The sequence below is a fragment of the Sus scrofa genome, chromosome 8 (assembly GCF_000003025.6).
Source record: "Sus scrofa isolate TJ Tabasco breed Duroc chromosome 8, Sscrofa11.1, whole genome shotgun sequence".
In the NCBI taxonomy this organism is placed as follows: domain Eukaryota; kingdom Metazoa; phylum Chordata; class Mammalia; order Artiodactyla; family Suidae; genus Sus; species Sus scrofa.
In genome coordinates, this window is record NC_010450.4 from 100,964,395 (window position 1) to 100,990,093 (window position 25,699).

At 35.4% G+C, this 25,699-nt stretch overlaps 1 protein-coding gene across 1 annotated transcript in view; it reads right to left on the minus strand.

The window, feature by feature from the left end:
- Positions 1-25,699, minus strand: part of SPATA5 (spermatogenesis associated 5) — a 322,769-nt gene that overhangs the window by 46,064 nt on the left and 251,006 nt on the right. The window contains 1 exon segment of the mRNA NM_001177913.1: positions 19,417-19,581. Coding sequence (NP_001171384.1) covers positions 19,417-19,581 — 165 coding nt within the window.

Here is a 25,699-nt window from a genome sequence, read left to right on the forward strand (position 1 = left end):
TAAAAAAGAACAATATAATGCCATTTGCAGCAACATGGGTGGAACTGGAGACCCTCATACTAAGTGAAATAAGTCAGAAAGAGTAAGACAAATACCATATGATATCACTTACATCTGGAATCCAATATATGGCACAAATGAACCTTTCCACAGAAAAGAAACTCAGGGACTTGGAGAACAGACTTGCGGTTGCCAGAGGAGAGGAGGAGGGGGTTGGATGGACTGGGAATCTGAGATTAATAGATGCAAGCCATTGCCTCTGGAATGGATAAGCAATGAGATCTTGCTCTATAGCACTGGAAACTATATTAGTCATTTATGATGGAGGATAATGTGAGAAAAAGAATGTATAGATGTATGTGTGACTGCGTCACCTTGCTGTACAGCAAAAAATTGAAACACTGTAAATCACCTACAACGGAAAAAATAAAAATCATTTTAAAAAAGAATTAAAAAAAAGTTGAAGATATTAGAAAAAATAAAGAAAAATAATTTGGTTTTAGCTGTTTGAAGTTCTAATTTCCATGATCTGTGTATGAGCTCAGTGTGTAGGTAGACATACAAACATATGTGCACTGTGGCAACAGAAAAACCACAAAATACAGGTAAGCTAAGTCAATATCAAAAGAAAAATTATTCCAGACTGCTCTGTATTATTTGTATTTTGTTAGGATATTTTTTAATTGTCATTAAAAAGAGATCACTGGATATATAAACTCCATTACCTCACTGCTAAAGTGTGATGTGACAAGGTTCTTGAATCAGTCAAAACTTTAAGAATGTAAAAACTTCTTTCTATAATGTACTTCTTCATTTAAAAGGTCTCTCCCCTCATCTATCACCTCCTAGCACAATTATCCTGTGTTTTCAACATGGCCATATAGTACTGCCATTGTGTAGTATGTGATCTACATGTAAAAAACTGCATGTTCCCAAGCTAAAAGCACTCATGGTAAGTACTGAGTCCTAGTTTCTGAGAAGAATGTTTTTCTACTCATGCAGGCAGAAATATCTGATCCAAATACAGTAGCATAATGTTCAAAAGACAATGGTTTTCTTCATGGCTAACAGTTCTTTGAGGGAATAATTCTCCCTTGCTATTAAAAGTTATAAATCTTCACAATTATAAAATGAGGGCAAAAATAAACTACTGAGTAAATATGGTGGTTTTATCTATAAACATTTACAAAACATAAATTGATTCCAAAGAGATATTTACAGAAAGAATACATTTAATACCTCATTAAACATTTATTTTGAAAAAAGTAGGTAATTCATTAAAATTAAACATTTCTGCTCTATAGAAGATGCTGTTTAGAGAGTGAAAAGATAAGCTACAAAGTAAGAAAAAACCTTTTTCGGACAACATAAATCTGATAAAGGAGTGGTATTCAAAATATTAAAAAAAAACCTTTTAAAATCCAAAATAAGAAAACAAACCTTTTATTTTATTTTATTTTTTTTGGTTAATTTATTTTTTTTAATTACTCAAATGAATTTATCACATCTGTAGTTGTATAATGATCATAACAATCTGATTTCACAGGATTTCCATCCCACAGCCCAAGCACATCCCCCCATCTCCCAAACTGTCTCCTCTGGAGACCTGTTGCAAGACATGTTTCCTTGAAAACTCCATCTTGTCCTTCTTTACTTTACCCCATCTTCTTGTCTTACTTTATCCCATCTTCCTTCTTGGAGAAACAGTCACAGTGCTGGTAAATGAATTAAGCTTAAGAGCAAAGACCTAAAGGCATAAGTGACTTAAGCTTAAGAACTGTTACGTGCCTAGAGGTCAGAGTAAGAGCTTAACCCTTTACCACCTAAGTGGCTTTTTAAATAGTAAAAGAACTTATATAATAGTAAACAAACCCTGTATCATCCACCCATAGCCACTCCTCACTTGATCTCACAATAAAAGCAGGGTGGTTTCTTGAGGCAGGGGCTCTTGGTCCTGAGACCTTGAGTCCCCGGCTCCCACCTTTACTTAAGATAAATGTCTCTGTGTCTTGTTTTATGTTAACTATTTTTCCTTAAGTTCCACAACACCCATTCTTCAGCCCCATTCTGCTGAGCTGGCCCTGGCAGAGACCGTAAGTTTTTTGAAAGAAAACAAACCTTTTATTTATTTATTTATTTTTGGTCTTTTTGCTATTTCTTTGGGCCGCTCCCGCGGCATATGGAGGTTCCCAGGCTAGGGGTCTAATCGGAGCTGTAGTCACTGGCCTACGCCAGAGCCACAGCAACGCGGGATCCAAGCCGCGTCTGCAACCTACACCACAGCTCATGGCAATGCTGGATCGCTGGATCGTTAACCCACTGAGCAAGGGCAGGGACCCGAACCCGCAACCTCATGGTTCCTAGTCGGATTCGCTAACCGCTGCGCCACCACGGGAACTCCAAAACAAACCTTTTAAAAAGGAGCAAAAGATCTGAATTGACAGCTCACCAAAGAAGATATCTAGATGGCAAATAAGCAAATGAAAAGATGCTAAACATCATTTGTTTTGTCATTAGGGAACTGTGAATTGACAGTGAGATACTACTACACGTACATTTGAATGGCTGAAATCTAAGGCACTGACAACATCAAATGCTGAGGAAGATAAGGAGCAGCAAGAACTTTCATTCATTGTTGGGAATGTGAAATGGCACAGCTGCACTGGAAGACAGTTTGCTAAGTTCCTTCTAAAACTAAATAAATTCTTACTGTATGATCTAGCGATCATACTCCTAAGTATTTACCACAAAGAGATGAAATCTTCCACCCATAAATAAAACTTGCACATAAATGTTTATAACAGTTTTATTCATTAAACTTAAAAGCAATCAAGATGTCCCTCAACAGATGAACCAATAAACTGTGGTACCAAAAGACAATAGGATGTTACTCAACAATAAAAAGAAATGAGGTATCAAGTTACAAAAACACATAGAGGAAAGTTATTGCATACTGCTAAGTGAAAGAAGATTCCAACTATACTGCATTCAGGAAAAAGCAAAAGTATGGAGATAGGAAAAAGATCAAGGATTTGGGTGAGGGAGGAAGGGATGAATAAGTAGAGCATAGGGGATTTTTAGGGCAGTGACACTATTCTATATGATACAGTAATGGCAAAATTCATAGGAAGAACACCACCAAGAGTGAACCCTAATAGAAATTATGGACTTTAGTTAATAATAAATTATATCAACATTAGCTCAACAATTTTAATAAATATATCACAATACTGCAAGATATTAATAATAAGGGAAACTGGAAGGGGGGGTGAGAAGGTAAATGAGAACTCTGTATTTTCCATTTGTTTTTCTGTAGGTCTAAAGTCTCTCAAAAAATAAAATCTACTAATACAATATACATATAATTAAAAATGCTGTGTATGAGATAATTCCTAATACTAAAGCTGACATTTTAGTAATGTATAAGAAAAAGTCCTAACTTTTCTTGTGAGATAAATGTTTTGAGATAAGATTTCCAAATTTAGTCCTTTGATAATAGAAAATGATACTTTTCAAATTTTGTATACAGATACTAGAAAAATAGGGTCTTAAGCATGTATGCCCTAGTTTTAGGGGTCATGTTTTAATTGGTGACCAACTATTTATAAATATTTTTCTTTAGAAATTCTTTAATTGATATCTTCTAATACATTTCCAAAAATTTTGTATAAAAATGTCTCAAGGGGCAGAAATTGGTTATTAATTTTATTCTTTAATTCATTTCTTTTTGTTGCTTGTATGGGAAATTACCAGTTTTTAAAATTTTTAACTATGAATGTCCTCTTCACTTGGGGCCTTAAACTAAGATTTCTTTAGGAAAAAAATCCCTGTTATCAAAGAAACTTACAGATTAAGTGGAGATGCTCCACGCAGTGAAGTGCAAGTGAGGGGGCCCTAGGATTCTCCCTACTGTGTACTCCTATGCCCTGACCTTGAGACAACCCTGAGGAACTATGGTGCTTTTAGAAACAGTTTTAAATTATTCTCTAAAATAGAAATACCTTTCAGTTAGAAAATCACTTCCTATCAAATTTTCTGTTAACAATTATCTATCTTTCAGCTTCCACTCCAAAGTCCCTGATGCTAATAAGGCTCAGTAAAATGGAATAGCAGTGTTTAAGCTGAGGGTAGACTAATGTAATAGAGTCAATAAAATGTGTCATGTGATTTGACTTTAACCATATGAAAATGTAATTGCATATAATAAAAAGACTGGAAGTCCTTTTAGCAAACTGTAAATATATTTATATTCATTGGATGTTTTTTAATGCAAAAATTGTTGGTATAGAATAAATCTTTTTTACTAGGAACCTTGAGATCTTCAAGTATCTTGAAAATCAGCAGCAGAAGAAAGGTAAAGTGTTAAAGAGCAAGACAAGCTATAGGAAGCCAACCTGAATACTTATGTTTTCTTTTCTCTTTACTTTTTTTATATAACCCAAAAAACCTCCAATTAAGAGATTCATTGGAGGAGTAATTTTTTAAACAATGCAGATACTTCTGGGAGTGATCTTGATTATTTGTCATTATACAGTAAATTGACTTAGATGGTTCTCCAACCAAATGATTGAGACTGTCAAAAAAAAAAAAAAAGGGCTCAGAAAAGTAAGTCTAGAGGATGCTAGGGGTGGGGCAGGAAACTTGGAAGCTGAAGGGTAAAAAGTTATATTAAGAGATAAAGTGAAGACAAAGTGTCTAATAATATAGTCTTGCATAGGACTGGCTCTGTGCCTAGAAAAGGAAAAACAAAACCTCCCTTTTTCCTTTGGTTGGCTCTAATAATGTACATTCTTCTGCTTCCAGGATCTAAAACTAGGGTGTAATACATTTTAGGGGACTAGCTTGGAAACTATCCACCACTGTTCTGGAAACAGTTCCAGAAATCAATGTACTTTGAATTCTTAAAAGGCAAATTAAGTAAATTTTTGTCAACGAGGAACTGCTATACTCATCTGATTCTCAAAGACAATTCAGGATGATATTAATGACTATAAATTAACAGAAATCATCTATATTAGTTAGAAAAAAAAACCCAAATAAAACATGACCCGTGCTACAATGATGTGAGGTGCAATAGTTTTTGTCTTAAAACTATACTTAAAAGAGACACATGCACCCGCATGTTCATTGCAGCACTATTCACAATAGCCAGGACAAGGAGACAACCCAAATGTCCCTCAACAGATGATTAGATTAGAAAGATGTGGTATATATACACAATGGAATACTACTTAGCTATAAAAAAGAATGACATAATGTCATTTGCAGCAACATGGATGGAACTAGAGACTCTCATACTGAGTGAAATGAGTCAGGAAGACAAAGACAAATGCCATATGATATCACTTATAACTGGAATCTAATATCCAGCACAAATGAACATCACAGAAAAGAAAATCATGGACTTGGAGAAAAGACTTGTGGGAGAGGGAGGGAGTGGGAAGGATTGGGAGCTTGGGGTTATCAGATACAACTTGGAATAGATTTACAAGGAGATCCTGCTGAGTAGCATTGAGAACTATGTCTAGATACTCATATTGCAACAGAACAAAGGGTGGGAAAAAATGTACACATGTAAGAGTAATCTGACTGCTGTGCTGTACAGCGGAAAAAAAAATTCAAATAAAAAAAAAAGTTTTTCTCTTAAGTCAGCTTGGGCTGCCATAGCACAATACTGTGGGGGGAGGGGGCCTAAAGAAATAGAAATTTATTTCCTCACAGCCGGGAGGCTGTTAAGCTGCTGATCATGTACCATTACGGGAAATTCCTGGTGAAGCATCTCTTCTTGTCTTGCAGACAGTTGAAAGTATCACAGTAACTTCACATGGCCTTTCCTCTGTATATGCAGCAAGCCTTTTGGGAGCCCACCTCATCTATTCATTAAACCCTAGTTACCTCCTTTTCTTATACGCTCTATCTCCCAATACAATCACACTGGAGATTAGGACTTTAACATATGAATTTTGCAGGAACAGAATTTAGTTCATAGTAGACTCTTTAAAAAATTAGAAGCGGGGAGTTCCCATCATGGCTCAGCGGTAAGGAACCTGACTAGTATCCATGAAGACGTGGGTTCAATCCCTGGCCTTGCTCAGTGGGTTAAGGATCTGGTGTTGTCATTCAGAGCTGTGATGTAGATAGATGGACTGTGGTGTAGGCCAGCAGCTACAGCTCTGATTTGACCCCTAGCCTGTGAATTTCCATATACCATGGGTGTGGCCCTAAAAAGACAAAAAAAAAAAAAGAAAGAAAGAAAAAGAAAAAAAATTATAAGCGATTACTATCAATAAAAAGAGGAAAGAAAACTTCAAACTTATTAGGTACTAAGATCTTTTTTCTTCAGTCAACCTGTGGCTTCCTCTGTAAAGAACATAAAATGGGAGCAACATTCTTTTATTCTAATTGAAGTATAGTGGATTTACAATGTTGTGTTCTGCTGCACCACAAAATGATTCAGTGATACGCACATTCTTTTTTTAAAATATTCCTTTCCATTATGGCTTATCATAGATAATGAATATTGTTCCTGTGCAATACTGTTGGACCTTGTTGTTAGGGAGCAGAATTCTCTTTCACTGCATTTTTTTATGACTATAAATGTGAATTATATGTTTGTTTGCTTTTTTGTTGTCTTTTGAGGGCTGCACCTGTGGCATATGGAGGTTTCCAGGCTAGGGGTCTAATTCGAGCTACAGCTGCCGGCCTACACCAGAGCCACAGCAACACCAGATCTGAGCCACATCTGCAACCTACACCACAGCTCACAGCAATACCAGATCCTTAACTCACTGAGTGAGGCCAGGGATCGAACCTGAAACTTCACGGTTCCTAGTCAGATCCATTTCCACTGTGCCACAACGGGAACTCCTGGATTATATATTGATCATTTAAAGTATTGCCTATCAAAGAAGAAAACATACAACCTTACTGGTGATTAGCTTATAAAGCACAATCAGTTTACATAGGATCTGTATTTAAACAAAGCTTTATAGACCTAGATGGTTCAGGTCAACTGATTCTTCACACACCTGTAAAAGTTATGTTTAGGGCCCTAAGAGGTCCTCAGGATATATCACCACTGGGGTACAAAAATAAAACTTCAAAACAACAGAGAACCTAGGTACATACTACTTTATGCTATAAGATATTATAGAAAAATTTATTATAATGAGACTTGAGGGTACTGATTACAATAAACCACTTGGGAAAGAGTCCAAGTCATACCCACATTAAACTGAATTTAAAGCTGGAGATCAGTTAAAGCTGGACTTTGATGTGTTTCAACTTGCACACAATTTATAATGTTGCATTATAAATTATAATGTTACATAACTCAAGTCTTTTACTTACTTGAGTTATGTTCCTAAAATTCAATTATTGATTTCCAGTTTTATATTCATATGAATGAAAACATATTAATGTAACTTGTTTTATATAATAAATGTTCTAAAATTTTGTAAAAAAATTTTTAAAATACATAATTTAAAACCACTGAGGATATAATTTACTCACGAAACTATCACAATAGGGTACAAACTAGACATGGCAAAAAGTCTTGATGTGCTGGACACAGTAGGTGCACAATATTATTTTCACAGCATTTATTACACTATAAGGAGCCCATAAATAAAAATGGTAGATCAGTTTCTGTGAACCCATGCATATATGCATATTTCACACCCATAACCATTTCAGTTGTATAATAAGAAAATTCACTCTGAAATGACAACTTTTGTATTCATCTCTCCCTATCTCTTATTCTTTTTTTTTGTCTTTTTGTTGTTGTTGCTATCTCTTGGGCAGCTTCCGCGGCATATGGAGGTTCCCAGGCTAGGGGTTGAATCGGAGCTGTAGCCACCAGCCTACGCCAGAGCCACAGCAACGCGGGATCCGAGCCGCATCTGCAACCTACACCACAGCTCACGGCAACGCCGGATCGTTAACCCACTGAGCAAGGGCAGGGACCGAACCCGCGACCCCATGGTTCCTAGTCGGATTCGTTAACCACTGCGCCACGACGGGAACTCCCCTATCTCTTATTCTGACTAGGTTTATTATACAGAGAGGGGGAAAAAAAGAAAGAAAGAAAGAAATGCTAGGGACTACTATTGCTCAGAGTGTTTGTCTGACTTTTTATATTTTTAAGAATTCTGCTAAGAGGTTAATGCTAAGCAAACTAAATACAATTCTTGGTTTTAAGTATAAAACCACTCCTTAAGGATTCTTTTGAAGTGAATAAAAATATGCCAAAGGACTACTTTTCTACTACTGAAAGAAGGTCTTGTCCAAATGCCAAAACAGTTTTATTTTCTTTTTTTAATTCTGAAAAGAAAAAATAACTAATTTATGATTTGGTATATCCACAATGGTAAAAGTAGCATAGATATTATACCTAAGGACTTTTTTTTTTTGCTTCTAAATGAACAGAAGAACTTTCCTACAAATATAAAAGGAAATTCTGTATTTGTATATTTTCCAGATTTTAAGCAAAAAGAGACCTATTGTTAAAGAACACCAGAAATAATATTTGGAGGTTAAAAAAAAATATGTTAAAACAAAAGAGAGACATGAAAATTTTAATTTTTTCTACTTTTTTTTTCAAGTCTAAGGCAAGGTTAGATTCTGTTTTTAAATTTCGAAATCATAGTAGAAGTTATATTTAAGAAAAATTTAACGACTTCATTGCAACTCTGAACAACTACTTTATAGAGTTTTAGTAACATTTTAATAGAATGATACCTTTGAGAACTTGGAATAACTGTTATTTGGGGATGAAGAATGAGACCATCCCTATGTCATCATCAAACACTGAATGACAAATATTCAGTGCTTTTGTCCTTAATGTTAGATTTCTGAGCCTGAACACTCAGTTTCAGACCAAAGTTAAAACGAAAGGGCATAGTAATTAGACATGCTTATTTTCTAAATGATCATTCTAGTAGAAATGCTAGGTTCACTATATTTTTATTTTTTATTAATAAAACTTACATTAAAATTAAATTATATTCAAGGAACTAACAATTACCCTAACAAATATACCAAAATAGGGATATTATGTAGACAGTTCATAAAGAAACGTTAGTTTTATATATGTGAAAATAGTATACATTTTAACTTATTTATTTTTATTTATTTTTTGCTTTTTTACCCACAGCATATGGAAGTTCCCAGGCTAGGGGTCCAATCGGAGCTGTAGCTGCAGGCCTACACCACAGCCACAGCAATGCAGGATCTGACCTGCATCGGCGAACTACACCATAGCTCATGACAACACCGGATCCTTAACCCACTGAGTGAGGCCAGGGATCGAACCTACATTCTCATGGATACTAATCTGATTGGTTTCTGCTGAGCCATGACAGGAACTCCATTATACATTTTTTAAAAGGGAAAAATAAAAACAGGGATTACAGATGTTTATAAATATAAATCAGCTAAAGTAAATACACATATAACTACGAAATATAGTTTGAATTTAAAGAACACACCATCAAAACTAAAAACATGACACACACATGAAACACTCATGAGTATTCATAAAATCTAAGGTAACAAAATACGGAAAAATAGAGCACATTATAAATTCTTTATATTAGAGATCAGTTAAATTGATTTTGCTGATTTATAAAAAACAAAACAAAATGATTTATTGAGCACTTACCATGTGTACTAGGATAGGTACACATATGTACTTATCTGAATCATTTCACCTATTCTGGAAAACATATCTATGAAGTATAGACCACTATCATCATTAACATTTAAGGAAACTGGTCACAAGCTAGGAAATGGTCAGACCTGGCATTTGGATTTACATCTTTCTCATTGCACAACCCATTTGCTTAACCATAATGCTGTTTCACATAGTATAAACTGTTCCTAAAAGAAGAAAGTTTTCACTTATACCGGTGGCATACTTTTCATGTACAGATTAGGATTATTATTAAAATTTGGCCTATCTTTGCCTCAAATAACCAAACAAAAGTATCCAACTCTACTAGAATCTACACTACAGAATTAATAGCATACTTTACACATCTTTTTAAAATCATGAGCTCCTTTCAAGTTGGTAGAACTCTCCAAATTTATTACTCTTTTGAAGATGAAGAAGCATAGATTAAATGTTTATACAAAAATTCTGGAGAACCAGGCTAAGTCAATAGACTGAGAATTTGGAAGAGGAGAAACAAGGTGGAATGTTAAAATGCTCAAATCAGCACTACTATTGGCCCGAATAATCCTTCATAGATACATATTTAGCCTGGATAACAGGCGTGGGGACCAGATTATCAAGTAGGTTCTGATGAATTTGCTGCCTTGATATACTGCTTCTCTTTATAAAGGGGCTTCAGTACTTTATAGTTTCAGTAATAAAATGCTATATTAAGTTTGTTGCCAGCCAGCCTCCTATTCAACATCCATTTCCTTTCTGACTAATACTTCTTGTAATCTGATAGCAGTTTTAAACACCTGGCAAGGAGTCAGTACTACAGGTATGGCAGCACAAGGTGTTCTGGAGGATAATTTACTTTGGAGTAAACATCCTATCTAAAATAGCCTTCAGGTAAGCTGAATTAAGGCTCTTTTTATTGCCAATTTAAGTAGAAGTTCAAGTTTGGAAATATAGAGACTGTTATGTTTCCATACACTGGAAGTTTTAAACACTAGAAGTTAAAATGAACATGAGTTTTGTAACTTTACTTATTTTCCTAACAAAGAGTTTCGGGGAAAATGTGCTGAGGCCTATTTCCATTTTCTAAGACTTTTAATCCTAATACCTCCAGAATTATAGATAGTGAACTTGACTAGCTATTCTTTAGGAAGGTGAAAAGCAGAAAAACTAAAGGTATCAGAAAAAAGAAAAAAAAAAGAAAATCACTGGGCCTCAGAATCGCTAAGTAAAACTTTCATTTCCACTCAATGGAAAATTGTTAAAGTTTACTAAGGAGAATTTTATTAAAATCTGAATTCTAAGTACTTTCAGAAGTGTTCAAGATTCCCATTCCTCTAGTGCCATGATTAGCATTGCTCGGCTACGATAGCATGTATTTAGAGACACTGACCACCATCCCAGGATCCTAGGTTTCTAGAAGCATTATAAGGAAAACAAAACCATGTTATATATCCCTGGAGGTCCAGCCCCTAAGGAATTCCTTATACAATTAATCTAATCTATGACAAGTATATAATCACCCTGATTTTTAGCACTAGAAAGGATCATAGACCACAATCCCACTCCCTTATGAAAATATGAGAACTGACTCTAGAGATTAGCAACTGATTTGGCCAAACTAATACTGTAGTAAGTGGTCAGGATGGGACTGAAGTCTAGGTCTCAGTCTTTATCAGATGGTAAGAGGAAGGGAGAGGGGTGGAGGGCTGGCTTAAAGAGCCTAAATCTCTACTTTTAGCATATTCTGATTTTTGCTCTGGGAGGATTTTATCATGATTCATATACAACAGGGTAGCTACATTTCAGCCATCACAAACCAAGCTGCAGAAACAAGGTACCTGCTCTGGGAGCTTATATTCAAAGTTACAAGTGATAATATGGCTCAGAAGACATAATCCACTTGACTTTTAATATACTGGCCATTCATACCAGGTGCTGGATCTCATGGCAGGTTTAATGTGCTGATGTTGTATAAAAGGCATCTTTAACAATCCCCATTTCTCTCCTTCACAGAAGATTTTTGTCCAAGGGCTCATAAGCAAATCTTCAAGTCACAGAACGTTTATCTACTTGGAATTAAAATCTAAATTTGTTAGTTTGATGAATACATGTCAACTTTATATGAGGTGTGCTTGTAGGTACTATGAGGGATATTTAAGGGTACATAAGCCAAAAATGAAACAACCCTGTACAGATGTGAGGGTTGTACATACACAAGGATGCCCAGCTGAGGGGGTGAATAAGGACTTAATGAACCAGGGAATTTCATGAAAGTTCATGTTCTGCTGACAAGCCTTTTGCCCTGGCAGGAATCTGTCACCAAGTGGTGTAAAGGGGCACCTTTTTCTAATTCATAGAAAGGGGAATTATGTGGTGGCTAAGGGTCAAATCAGAGCTACAGCTGCCGACCTACACCACAGCCACACAGCAACACAGGATCCGAACCGTGTCTGCGACCTACACCACAGCTCACGGCAACACCAGATCCTTAACCCACTGAGCGGGGATCAAATCCGCAACCTCATGGTTCCTAGTCTGGATTTGTTTCCACTGCGCCATGATGGGAAGATTTGTTTCCACTGCGCCATGATGGGAACTCTGCCATCCATCTTTCAATAACACAAATCTGACAATATTTGTTACTAAATTCAATGGCTCTCTACTGCTTAAAGGAAAAAACAAGTTCAGGTGATGTCCAAGATCATATTTGTCTGACATACTTTTCCTGCTTTATCACCTACTATTTCCACTTGCAGATTCTTTCTATTCATATTTCAACCTTTAATTGAATCTAGAACATACTATGTTCTTTTATGCACCTCTGCCTTTCTATATGTCAGGGATGCTCCCTTTCCAAGTCCTTCTCTACTTGGGAAACTTCTATTGACCTATTAAAACTCAGATCAACTATTCCCTCCTTCAATTCCAGTAAACATGGGTTACTTCCTCTTCTTTCTCCTATAGTATTCCTCACATCATTATGTCATGTCACATAAACACATATATAGAACTTAGTGTTTATGTCTTTCCCACTTAACTCTAGATCTTATTCACAATACCCAGGAAGTAACTTTGAGTGAATAAAGAAAAAACATAGTTCTTAACTTCAAGTAGCTTCAATTTCTGTGAAGTAATCTTCAAGAAGTACATCAAGGTAACTAAACATAATAACTGTAAGAAAAGTACACATGCACACGAAAAAGATGTCTCATATCTGCTGTTTACTTTGCTAAGTTATTGTCCACAAGAGCAGGCAAACCTTTATCAAAGATTCAGATATGTCAAAGGGAATTATGAAACATTTAAAAGACTTTTCTGTTGAAGAGTATGATCAGTACTTCGGGAAGAGTTGAAAGATCTGGTTTCTGGTCCTGGGTTTGTCACTTATTTGCTCTGGGGCTTCAGACAAATCTACAGCTTTTGCTTGGCTCTAGTTCTTCTGCTACAGCAGTATTCCCATAGAGTTATGTACCCAAATAGATAATCAATCCCCCCATAAGTTTAGAATTAGTGTCACTTTAGGAGTTCCTGTTGTGGCATAGCAGAAACGAATCCAGATAGGAACCATGAGGTTGCGGGTTTGATCCCTCGCCTGGCTCAGTGGGTTAAGGATCCGGCATTGCTGTGAGCTGTGGTGTAATTCACAGATGCGGCTTGGATCTAGCGTTATTGTGGCTCTGGCATAGCTGGCGGCAACAGCTCCGATTAGACCCCTAGCCCGGGAACCTCCCTATGCCACGGGTGAGGCCCTAAAAAGACAAAAGGCGAAAAAAAAAAAAAAAAGAAGTGTCACTTTAGCAAATGTTAAATTGCATTTTTGTTTCATTACAATTACTTAGAATCAACACATAAATTATCCATCCAACATTAATGGCCACTGATTCAGTGGACATATCGGTTGCTTTGTTGTACTCCAAAAAATACAAAACCTGGTTTCTGCCATAGAGAATCTTAAAGTTTGTTTGAGGGGATAAGAGGCAGCTGCTTATGTTAAAATAACTGCAAGGAAAAATATCCTAAGAGCTAAAGGAGTTCAAGAAGAGAAGCTATTTCTGGGTGGGGTTATCATGATGATTTTATAGCAAAGCAGTGATTCCAGTAGGCTGTATAAGCAAAGAATACTTTGAAATTCAGGGGTACAGATACAGAATTTTATTTTACAAATAAAAACACACACCACAGCAACACCAGATCCAAGCCGCGTCTGTAACCTACACCACAGCTCATAGAAATGCTGGATCCTTGATCCACTGAGCGAGGCCAGGTATCGAACCTGTGCCCTCATAGATGCTAGTCAGATTCATTTCTACTGGGCCACAATAGGAACTCCAGATACAGAAATTTTAGAGTGAATACACAAGAAAGAGTGGAGAGAGAACAAAGATCTCAGATAAGAATAGACCAGCTGGCAATAAGAGCACGTTTTCATAGGGCAGTTTCTGATTAGGTGAGACAAGCAGACTGCAGGTATGTCTATAGGAGGTTGCTAAGGCCTGCAGGGCCCTGATTCACTTGAGATGGGAACACTGCTACTAGCTGCTCTCTAGAAGCACTACACAGAGAGCCTGAGGCCAGACCAAAAGGAGTCCAGTTCTAGGATCTTTGGTCCTACCACAGATGTGTTGTTAGGCTGGTCATATAAAGAGTCAATGCTGCTAGATTCTAGTACACCGATCCTGATTTTAGATTAAATTAAACAGTCAAAAGAGGCCTCATGTAGGAAGAGTACAGATATCCAGCATGGTTATAACTATTCCTTCTGCTTACACTATGTAGGAGGAAAGAGAGAGAGAGCTCTAATCTCAGAAGGAATATTAATCAGCAAGAGAGAAAAGTAATTTAAGTCTCTCCCTTTATTAGCTATAATAGCTCAAGCACAATGAATAGAAACTTTCTCGAATTAATTAGTAAGGCACACTAGAAGGTGATTTTTTTTTTTTTTTTTTTTTTTTGTCTTTGTACAGCCACACCTGTGGCATATGGAGGTTCCCAGGCTAGGGGTCTAATTGGAGCTGTAGCTGTTGGCCTACACCAGAGCCACAGCAATGCAGGATCTGAGCCACGTCTGTGACCTACACCACAGCTCATGGTAATGCCAGATCCTTAACCCACTGAGTGAGGCCAGGGATCGAACCCACATCCTCATGGATTCTAGCTGGGTTTGTTAACTGCTGAGCTATGATGGAAACTCCTGGAAAGTGATTTTTTTTAATGTCAGGCTGGCATGAAGACCTTGAGCTATTTATTAGACCCAGGAGGGCCTAGACTACAAAACAATTCAGGGCAAGACACATCGCTTTAGTAAAATAGAGATAAACTAAATTTACATGAAGTTAAAGCTTTTTGAAAAATTAATGGGAAATGTATTTGACCCTAACAAGTTGCTTTAGAAAGACTTTCTAAAGCTAGATTCATAAGATGACCATAAAAATCACCAGATTAAGTAGATTTTTACATTTTCAAGAAAAGGGTAAGAGGCAAATTCAATTATTATTTAGATTTGGATAAATTATCTGGTTACTGAGACAATGTAAAATTGTCTTATAGCAGCATCATCCAATACCGCACAAGTAAATATAAATACTGAATAATAAAAGAAGGAAAGGATGAAGGGAAATAACATTTATTATCTCACTTAACCCTCAAAACAATTTCAGTCACATAGATGTCTTACAAATGAGCAAACTGAGGTTTGAAGAAGTTAAATAAACTAGTCTGAACCCACCTGAAAGAAAAGACTGAAAACTGTATTAAAAGACTACTCAACTGCAACATTAAAATTCTTTTTTTCCCTATTTTAGCGTCTCTCTTGAAAGTTGATTTCTCAAATCTTGATATTTGAAAAGCTATGATGGCCTCTATTATTTATAAAATGTATAGATAACACCTGGCTCTTAGGTATTTTGTCAGTTTTACTTAATGAAGTAATCACTAAAAGAAGGATAACATCTAAATGCAAATAAACATTCAACCCAAATTTTACAGATATTGTCAGTAAATTCCTATCCAGGGAGGAAAAATGATGTATCTTATTTATCATCTCTGTTCTCAAGCACATGGCACATGCATAATGGGTCCAGTTATGGCTTTCATGTGCAAGTTTTTGTGATTTTTGATGTCCTGTTGGTGGGTCAAAGTTTCCCTAAAGTAATGAGGATAATTTGATATAAGACAAATAAATGAAGTGGAATCTGCTACAAATAACTTAAAAAACAAAAATCAAAGCAAAATAAAACAATAGCTATAACCAAAAAAGACTGCTTATTTCCTCCTGAACTGTGTTTTTCCATTAACTGGTAGCTACAGCCAAGAGGCCAAAGACAATGAGGTTCTGGCCACGGGGGAGCAGCAGACGGCAGAGGTGGCTGAAGGATGCTGCCTGTTTCAGGCTCTCCTTAGAGGCTGCTCCCTAGTGACCACATTCCCCTTTCAGCTGGCGACAAACTTCCTCTTAGGCCTCTCCTGAGGACAAAAAAAAAGCCTCAATTCTCTGTACACCCTCTCCAGGGAGGGAAAATGGAGTAACTCAGAGGGGTATAAGGAGAGATTTCAAACATTAGGCCTCTGTAAGCATCTATGGAACAATGCTGACTAGGCAAAAGCACCAGAAAATACTTTAAAAAAGTAACCCCCCATCCCAGTCTTCTTATTAATGAGTGCTAGTATCATCTCCATCTCAATCAATTTTTTTTTTTTACAATTTTTTTTTTTTTTTTTTTTGCTTTTTAGGGTCACAAGTGTGGCATATGGAAGTTCCGGATCCGAGCTGTACCTGTGACCTAGACTACAGCTCACAGCAATGCCAGATACTTAACCCACTGAGCGAGGCCAGGGGTCAAACCAGCAATCTCATGGATACTAGCTGGGTTCTTTACAACACTGAGCCACAATGGGAACTCCACCCTTACAACTTCTCAATTGAAAAGAAAAAAATACTCATTGCAGTTAAACATTTTATGTTTCTAAAAAACAGTGTTAGCAATTTCCTCATTTCTGGCTCACTTGAATAAATTCTTATTGATATGGATACTACTGTATCATCAAATAAAATTAATTTAATGTAATATTGAATATACTACTCTCCTGTGAAGACAACAGAGTCAACAGTTTCATTTTTATACCGAAAGTGGTCATAGAGACACTCCAACTCTGAAAAAAAGGCTATGCCTATAGTAGGGTACACTGCTACACTGCTACAAGAGGGTTCCTCTATGATAAATGAGAGGAGAAAGTCTATTTTTCGTAAATGTATATTTTTCAGTTTATTAAGCATTTGCTAACTTAGTTCTCTGCTGAAGGATATGGCCTTGCTGAGGGATGAAATAATTAGCTACATTAGTGGTAAAGAATTGGGCCTGTAGGAGTCAGGTGACTGTGTTTCAAGTTTGAATATGTTCTACTATTTAAAAACCTATCAAAACCAGTTTCACCTTTCAAACATCATAGCACCATTTTTGTTCTCATAGAAGGAAATAAGACAAGAGAGATCTTATACTTTATGTGAAGTTTAATATGTCTTAAATTTCCTATTAATTTTAAGATTTTAAAAAATACTTCTCAAACAATAAGGCACCTGTGTGAATTACCTAAATATTCAGACCAACGCCTTCATTCAAAACAAAAAATGTGGAACAAATCGATCATGCCCAAGTTGAAAAACCTAGAACTACAAAGATGTGGCTCTGGAATAAATGTCTCTGAAGCTGTAAGAATACACTGATTATAATTAGGATCACGGCAGGATACCTTTCCCTCACCAAAGCATTATGGGACACAAAGCTGTAAGTCCAGGGATAGAATTTTCTGCTACTTTCTCTGTGACTGTTTTTAGAAAATCTGACATAGAAATTAATAAAAATGAATGTGCTTATATTTCAGATTGAATAAGGCATGTACTACATAAGAACTAGCAAGCTGGTACAATAATTCCTGGCACCAAATGAGTTTTTTCCTTTCAGCCAGACAGGACCTCATTGGCTTTGATTTTTGTTTTGCATTTCTATGTTACTACCATGAATTACTTCAAAGTGAGAAAGGCCTATTTATACCTTACTAACTGCTCTTCCACTTCACTCAAGTGAAAGATTTATGGTTTCTTTTCCTGGCTGTTTCCTGTAAACCGACATATGTACAGGATACCAGCCCTTGGTCTCATATCAAAAACTAAATTCTAGAAATGCTAGAGCAGTCAGTTAGCAGTAAATATACGTTCATTTCAATTTAATGGATGGTCGTGCCAATGAGATGCTAATAAAGATTATCATTTCAGTCAGGACTTTAAAGGTGAATGCACTTTACCTGCTTCTCAATCTACTTTCTATGTGGATCTCCCTGCTGTCTCTCCCCACAAAGAGAATTAAAAAATTTAAAGGGGGAAAAAATCAAATATACATAATTCATAGTTGAAAAAAAAACAATGAGTAAATTTGAGATTTATTTTGGTTGTTGCTATTAGCTATGATGGCATGCTATACTAAACCCAATTCCACATGTAAACTTACCTACAAGCTCTGTGAGTACCACTGATGATCTATTACACATCAATCTCTTTGGTTTTAATGAAGACAGATAAAAATAGTAACAAGCAAAACAGAAGGGGGAGTCTCAGTCTGCTGGATAATTCAGAATGAAAAGAATCTACAACGTCTTAAGAAATATTAATTTCCCAGTACAAACCTGTATCAGTGGTATTGAAATGATATTTTTGTGTTGAAGAGTATAGTCCAATTTTTTCTTAAGAAATACATGTACAAAAGCTGCAAAATTATTTTAATGGCATTTTATTCTATAAATAAAAGCAGCCTAAGTAAAGAGTTGCTAAGGAGAGAAAAAATGTTTATCTGCCATACTTAAAATTTTCATATTCTCACAGAGATCTTGCTGTTCTTGTTGAGAATATATTTTTACTATTAAGGGTAAACTAGCTATCTCTTCTATGGTTTTTATGAGAGAATATTTGTAGACTAAGACAATTTTCCAAAAATCTTAAAAGATAACAAAATCTCTTTGCCAACTCTTTGGTACTTCAGAGTGCTTTTAGGATATCTTAATCTCATTTTTATGATCTCTATAAGAAAACAGTAGGGAAAGTTGTGTATCATTTCCATTTGATAGGTGAAGAAATCAAAGTTCAGTGAAGTGTGTAACTGGTTGGAAGCTTCTGTGTCAAGAAGCCCAAAAGAAGAACCTTCTAATTCTAGTTCAGTGTTTTCTCCTTTATATTATGCTACGCATTTTGAGAAATAATAGGAGCTAGGCAAAAACAATCAAAATATAATAGAGGCCAAGTGAAGTGTAATTTCATTTAGTGATTACTTGTCATACAGCATATATCCTGTTTTAATATTTCTTTCTTTCTTTTTTTTTTTTTTTTTTTTGGTCTTTTTGCCTTTTTTAGGGCCTCTCCCTCGGCATATGGAGGTTCCCAGGCTAGGAGTCGAATTGGAGCCGTAGCCGCCGGCCTACGCCAGAGCCACAGCAACGTGGGATCTGAGCTGCATCTACAACCTACACCACAGCTCACGGCAACACCAGATCCTTAACCCACCGAGCAAGGCCAGGGATCGAACCTGCAACCTCATGGTTCCTAGTCGGATTCGTTAACCACTGAGCCATGACGGGAACGCCAATATTTCTTAATATATAGTTATTTAAAACAGCTGGCATCAAGGAGTCTTTTTCACTACTGACACCCAAACCACCATTTTTCTTCCACCAAGGTATTTTGAAGGGAGTTATCTTACCTCTGCTCCTGAGTATGTATCTGTTTGGAGGACGAGTTCATTCAGATCAACCTCTTTACTAATTGGCATAGAGTGAAACTGCAGGTTAAATATTTCCCTTCTTGTTGCTGCATCTGGTAAAGGCACATAGATGATTCTATCAATTCTTCCAGGCCGCATCAAAGCCTATAAGGAAGATGGGGCAGTATAGATTATCCAAGCTCAGACTTGACATTCCTTCCACATGAAAGGTATACAAGGAAATACGATGTTTAGAATCTCATGAATAACTTACCAATCTCATAATTAGTAAATAAAACAAATACTACAGATTCTATAATCTATTTCAAAGACTCAAACAAATAAACAACATCAGAGTACTTTTGAAAATAGAAAAACAGTATTTCTGAAAGGCTTTTTGCTCCTCAACAACTGTCAGGTCAGTAAAAGATGGCTATTCTTTTTTAAGGAAATGTGTATATGACTTGTATTCACCATATCAAAAGATATTTTTTTGGTAACTTCCTGCAATAACTCTTAAAATATGTGCTAAGCTGTTTCAGAGAGCCCTCAAAATAGCACAGCTCTGATCAAATAATACTTCTAGAGCTGATGGTAGTCAAATGAATTTTCCTAATATTTTACCGGAGGCTAATGCCTAAATTATCTTAGGGCTAATGAAATCATCAATTCAGAAAAACATTACTGAGCGTGCATTACATACCAGACATTGTTCTCGGTACTAGGAAATAGCAGTATCTATGAATAAGGTAGATATATGTAAAACTGAATGTTGTGATAGTTACACATGTCTGTGAATATACTAAGAACCTTTGAATTTTATTATTTCATTTTATTTTATTTTTTGTTTTTTGAGGGCTGCACCCACGGCATATGGAAGTTCCCAGGCTAGGGGTTGAATCAGAGCTGTAGCTGCTGGCCTACACCACAGCTGCAGCAATGCCAGGATCCGAGCCACATCTGTGATCTACAACACAGCTCATGGCAATGCTGGATCCCTAAGCAACTGAGCCAGGCCAGGGATCAAACCTACGTCCTCATAGATACTAGTGAGATTCATCTCCACCAAGCTATGACGGGAACTCCTGAATTGTATTTTTTAAGTGGGTGAAAATTGTAGCATGTGAATTTTGTCTCAGTAAAAGCTATTTAAAGGTATATGGGCCTAAAGTACTTGTGTGTTAGGGGCTAGGGTAGCTTTTAGTTGGGGTAGTGAGAGAAAGCCTCTCTGAGGAGGTAACGTATGCAGATACTCAAAACCGTCACCCATACAAAGATCTGGAGAAAGAGCATTCAAGGTAAAGGGACCATCAAGTGAAAAGACATAGATCATTGGTACATTATAGGGAAAGGAAAAAAAAAAAACCCCAATGTATTAGAAACAATGAATAAAGTGAAAAGACACAGGAAATGAGGTTAGAGAGATAGACATGTGCAGATTATAAGGCTTTAAACAAGGTGGTAAAGAGTCTGGATTGAATTCTATTTGCAATGAGAAGCAATCAGAAGGTTTTAAATAGGAAGGTAAAATGATAAGATTTACAGGAAAAGATCATTCTTGTGGGACAAAAAGTGCTTAACATATGCGTAATTAGAGTCCAAGAAGGAAAGAAAAGAGAAATGGGGTAGAAAACAATATTTGAAGAAAAAGCTGAAAATCACCCAACTGGTAAAAAATGAATAAATCATACAATTTGGAAGCTCAGTGAACTTCAAGCAAAACATAAATCAACCATAATAGAAAAAAATAAAAACCAGAAAAAAAAAAAAAAGATTTCAAGCAAAAGAAATACAAAGAAAACCACACATGAACACATAACAGTTAAATTGCTAAAAACCAAGGATAAAGAAATATTGAAAGCTGCCAGAGGTGAATACAGGGAACAATGATTTGAATCACCAGTGACTCTAAGTCAAAACAATGAAGAGCAGAAACCAGCAGAATATCTTTAAAATGCTAAAAGAATAAAAACGTCATCCCAAAATTCTATTCCCAGTGAAAATATCCTTAAATAATGATGGGAAAAAAGTCATTTTCAGATAAAAGAAAACCAAGGAAATCTGTTTCCAACAGATGTACAGTACAGAAAAGGCTAAAGGAAGTTTTTCAGGTTGAAGGGAAATGACATGAGATGAAAAACTGAATCTTCAGGAAGAAAAAAAGAGCATCAGGAATGAAATACCCCCAAAATGTAGACTCTTTATATTGCCAAATACATTCTTTTTTGCTGACATAATCAGAAATAGTACTTAAATATTTAGGAGATACTCACTTACAAATGGTGAAAAACAGCACATTTCCATATTTGTACTTAAGAATGAATATGGAGAATCCAGAAAGAAAGTGTGATAGAAGTAAATACATAAAGTAAAAAAGAACTCAGACATTAACTTTTTTTAATTATAAAAACTAAAACAAAACTCCCAGATCCTGAAAATGCAGCTGGGACCATACACAGAACAGTATAGAAAATATAAACATTGAAATCTCATATTTGCTCTGTGGGAATTAGTTCTTAGGAAACTAGCACCAAAAAATGATGATATTCTGTGAGTAATAAAATGTCCCATCTCTTACCCAGGAGTCTCACGTCTTTTGTCAGACTCTAGGAAACTGTCTCAGGCTAACTTGTTAGCTTTCAAATAGGGCAAAGTCTCAGAAACTTGTTCTATTTCTTGACATATATGTTGCTAATTAATAATGAAGACGCAAAATATAGAAAGCAAAACTGATAGGATTAAAAGGACAAATATATAATTCCACAATAATAATAGGAGATTTTAACACTCCTATTTTAGCAACTGATAGAACTAGAAAACAAATCAGTAAGATAAAGAGGATCTAATAAGATCGCCAAACATCTTAACCTAATTGATACTTATTAACAGGCCACTATACCCAACAACTATAGAATACACATTCCTTTAAAGTACACTTGGTATATTCACTAAAAGAGTCCATATGATGAGCCATAAAACAAAACTCAACAAATTTAAAATGACTGAAATCCTACAGAGAAGAATTTTAAGAATAAGTTAGATATGATTAAAAATAAGACATAGGAAAACCTCAAACACATGGAAATTAAACAACATATTTCTAAATAAATCATAGGAAAAAGAAGATATCAAAAAATTAGAAAATGTTTCAAGTTGAATGATAATGAAAATCTAATCTATTAAGATTTGTGGAATATAGTTAAAGCAGTGCTTAGAGGCAAATATATAACTTTAAATGTTTATAGTAGAAAATAAGTCTAAAATCAAAGTTTCAAGAGTAAGTACAAGGAAGGAAATAATGAATATGAGAGCAAAAATTAATGAAATAGGAAACAAGAGAGAAAAATCAAGAAAGCCAAGGGTAGGTCCCTACAAAGATTTAAAAAATTGATTAAATGCTAGCTAGACTAAACAAGAATAAAAGAGAGAACAAATCACCAACATCAGAAATGAAAAAAGACCCACAGCCAATATAATACTCTAAGGAGAAAAGCTGAAGGCCCTCCTGCTAAAATCTGGAACAAGACAACTCTCACTGCTTTTATTCAATATAGTATTGGAAGTCTTAGACATAGTGATCAGAAAAACAAAATAAATAAAAGGTATCTAAATTAAAAGAGAAGAGGTAAAACTGTCACTATATACAGATGACACAATACTTTTTATAGAAAACCCTAAGGCCTCTACACACAAAGAAATTACTTGAACTAATTGACAAATTGAGCAAAGTAGCAGGATACACGACTAACATTCAGAAATAATTTGAATTTCTCTACACTATCAATGAGATATTAGAAAATGAATATAAAAAACAATACCTTTTAGAATCACACCCCAAAAATTAAATACCTAGGAATAAACCTGACCAAGGAGGTGAAAGATGTATATGTTGAGAACTATAAAACATTAATCAGGGAAATTAAAGAGGATTCAACGAAATGGAAAGATATTCCATGCTCCTGGGTTGGAAAAATTAATATTGTTAAAATGGCCATACTACCCAAAGCGATTTACACATTCAATGCAATCCCTATCAAATTACCCATGACATTTTTCACAGAACTAGAACAAAAAATCCAAAAACGTATATGGAACCACAAAAGACCCAGAATTGTGAAACCAATCCTGAGGAACAAAAACCAAGCAAGAGGCATCACTCTTCCAGACTTCAGACAATATTACAAAGCTACAGTCATCAAGACAGTGTGGTAGTGGTACAAAAACAGACATACAGACCAACAGAAGAGAATAGAGAACCCAGAAATAAACCCAGACACCTACAGTCAATTAATCTTCGACAGAGGCAAGAACATAAAGTGGGAATAAGCCAGTCTCTTCAGCAAGCGGTGCTGGCAAAACTGGACAGCAGCATGTAAATCAATGAAACTACAACATACCCTCATAAAAATAAACTCGAAATGGCTTAAAGACTTAAACATAAGACAAGAAACCATAAAACTTCTAGAAGACAACACAGGTAAAAACATTATCTGACATCAACCTTACCAATGTTTTCTCAGGGCAGTCTCCCAAAGCAATAGAAATAAAAACAAAAATAAACCAATGGGACCTAATTATACTTACAAGCTTCTGCACAGGAAACAAAACCATAAAAAAACAAAAAACAAAAAGACAAACTACGGAATGGGAGAAAATAGGTACTAGGTACAAATTACGCAACTGACAAGGTGCTTAATCTCCAAAATATACAAACAACTCATAAAACTCAATAGCAAAAAGAAAACAAAGCAAAACCCAATCAAAAAGTGGGCAGAAGACTTAAACAGACATTTTCCAAAGAAGACAAATGGAAGGCAAGCAAGCACATGAAAAAATGCTCCGCATCATTTATTAGAAAAATGCAAATATACATATATATATGCACATGACTATGTTACTTTGCTGTACAACAGAAATTGACAAAACATTGTAAATTAACTAACTTCAATTTAAAAATTTTTGAAAAAGAAATTTAAAAAGGGTTATCATCATAGATCCTAAAGATAGTAAAATGATAAGAGTATATTATAAACAATTTTATGACAATAAAAAAGAACTAAATTCCTTAAAAACATTCGGTTACAAAATGGACACAAAATAAAACAGCAAATCAGAATAGCTTTACATTTAATTTTTTCAATGGAACTGAATTCTTCAAAAAATTTAACCCATTATGACCAACCTTCTTATTAGGAAAAAATATAAGCTCAGATGGTTTCCCTTCTGAATTCTACCATAGAAGAAATAACATAAAATTTATGCTTTTTTTCCTCTTTACAGCTACACCTGCATCATATTGAAGTTCCCAGGCCAGGGGTCAAATCAGAGCTGCAGCCACGGCAACACCGGATCTGAGCCACATCAATGACCTATGCTTCAGCTTGTGCCAACACCAGATCCAAAGCCCACTGAGTGAGGCCAGGGATAGAACCCACATCCTCACAGAGGCAATGCTGGGTCCTTAGCCTGCTGAACCACAATGAGAACTCTGAGAAATTATACAATCACTTTAGAATATATGGAAGGGAATACTTCTAAAGTTGTTTTATAAAACCAGCATAATACTAACTCCAAAACCTCACAAAGACATTATAAAAAATGAAAATTATGGATTAATGACACCTTCATAAACACACACCTAAAAATCCTTTAAGAATATTGGTAAACAGAATCTAACAATATATAAAACGGATAAAGCATTAAAACCAAGTAAGAATTATCCCAGGAAGGCAAAGTCAGTTTAACACTCAAAATCCAGTGAGTATAATTCATCATAGTAACAGAATAAAGGAGAAAATACATATGATCACTTTAATATGTGCAGAAAAAGCATGTGACAAAATGTAAAATCACTCATGATAAGAAAACTCTCAGCAAACTAGGACTAGAAGGAAACTTCAATATAATAAATGGAACTAAAAAAACCCCTATAGGTGACATCATAATTAACATAAAAATTCTGAATGCTTTCTATCTAAGATCAAGAACAAGGTAAAAAGTTCACCACTTCTATCAAACATTATAATAGAGGTACTATCCTTTCCAATAAGGCAAAACCAGGGTGAGGAGAGTATGGTGGAATGAAAAATAGAACTTGGAAGAGTAAAAAGTAAAACTATCGTCATTTGGAGGTAACATGGATTATTTATGTAAAACTCCTAAGGAATCTACAAAGCAACTAATAGCGAGATTACAGGATTAGGAAAAAAGTATTAAATGGAAAACTAAACAGAAAATGAAATTTAAAAAAATCTATTTCATGGAAACATATAAAAATACAAAA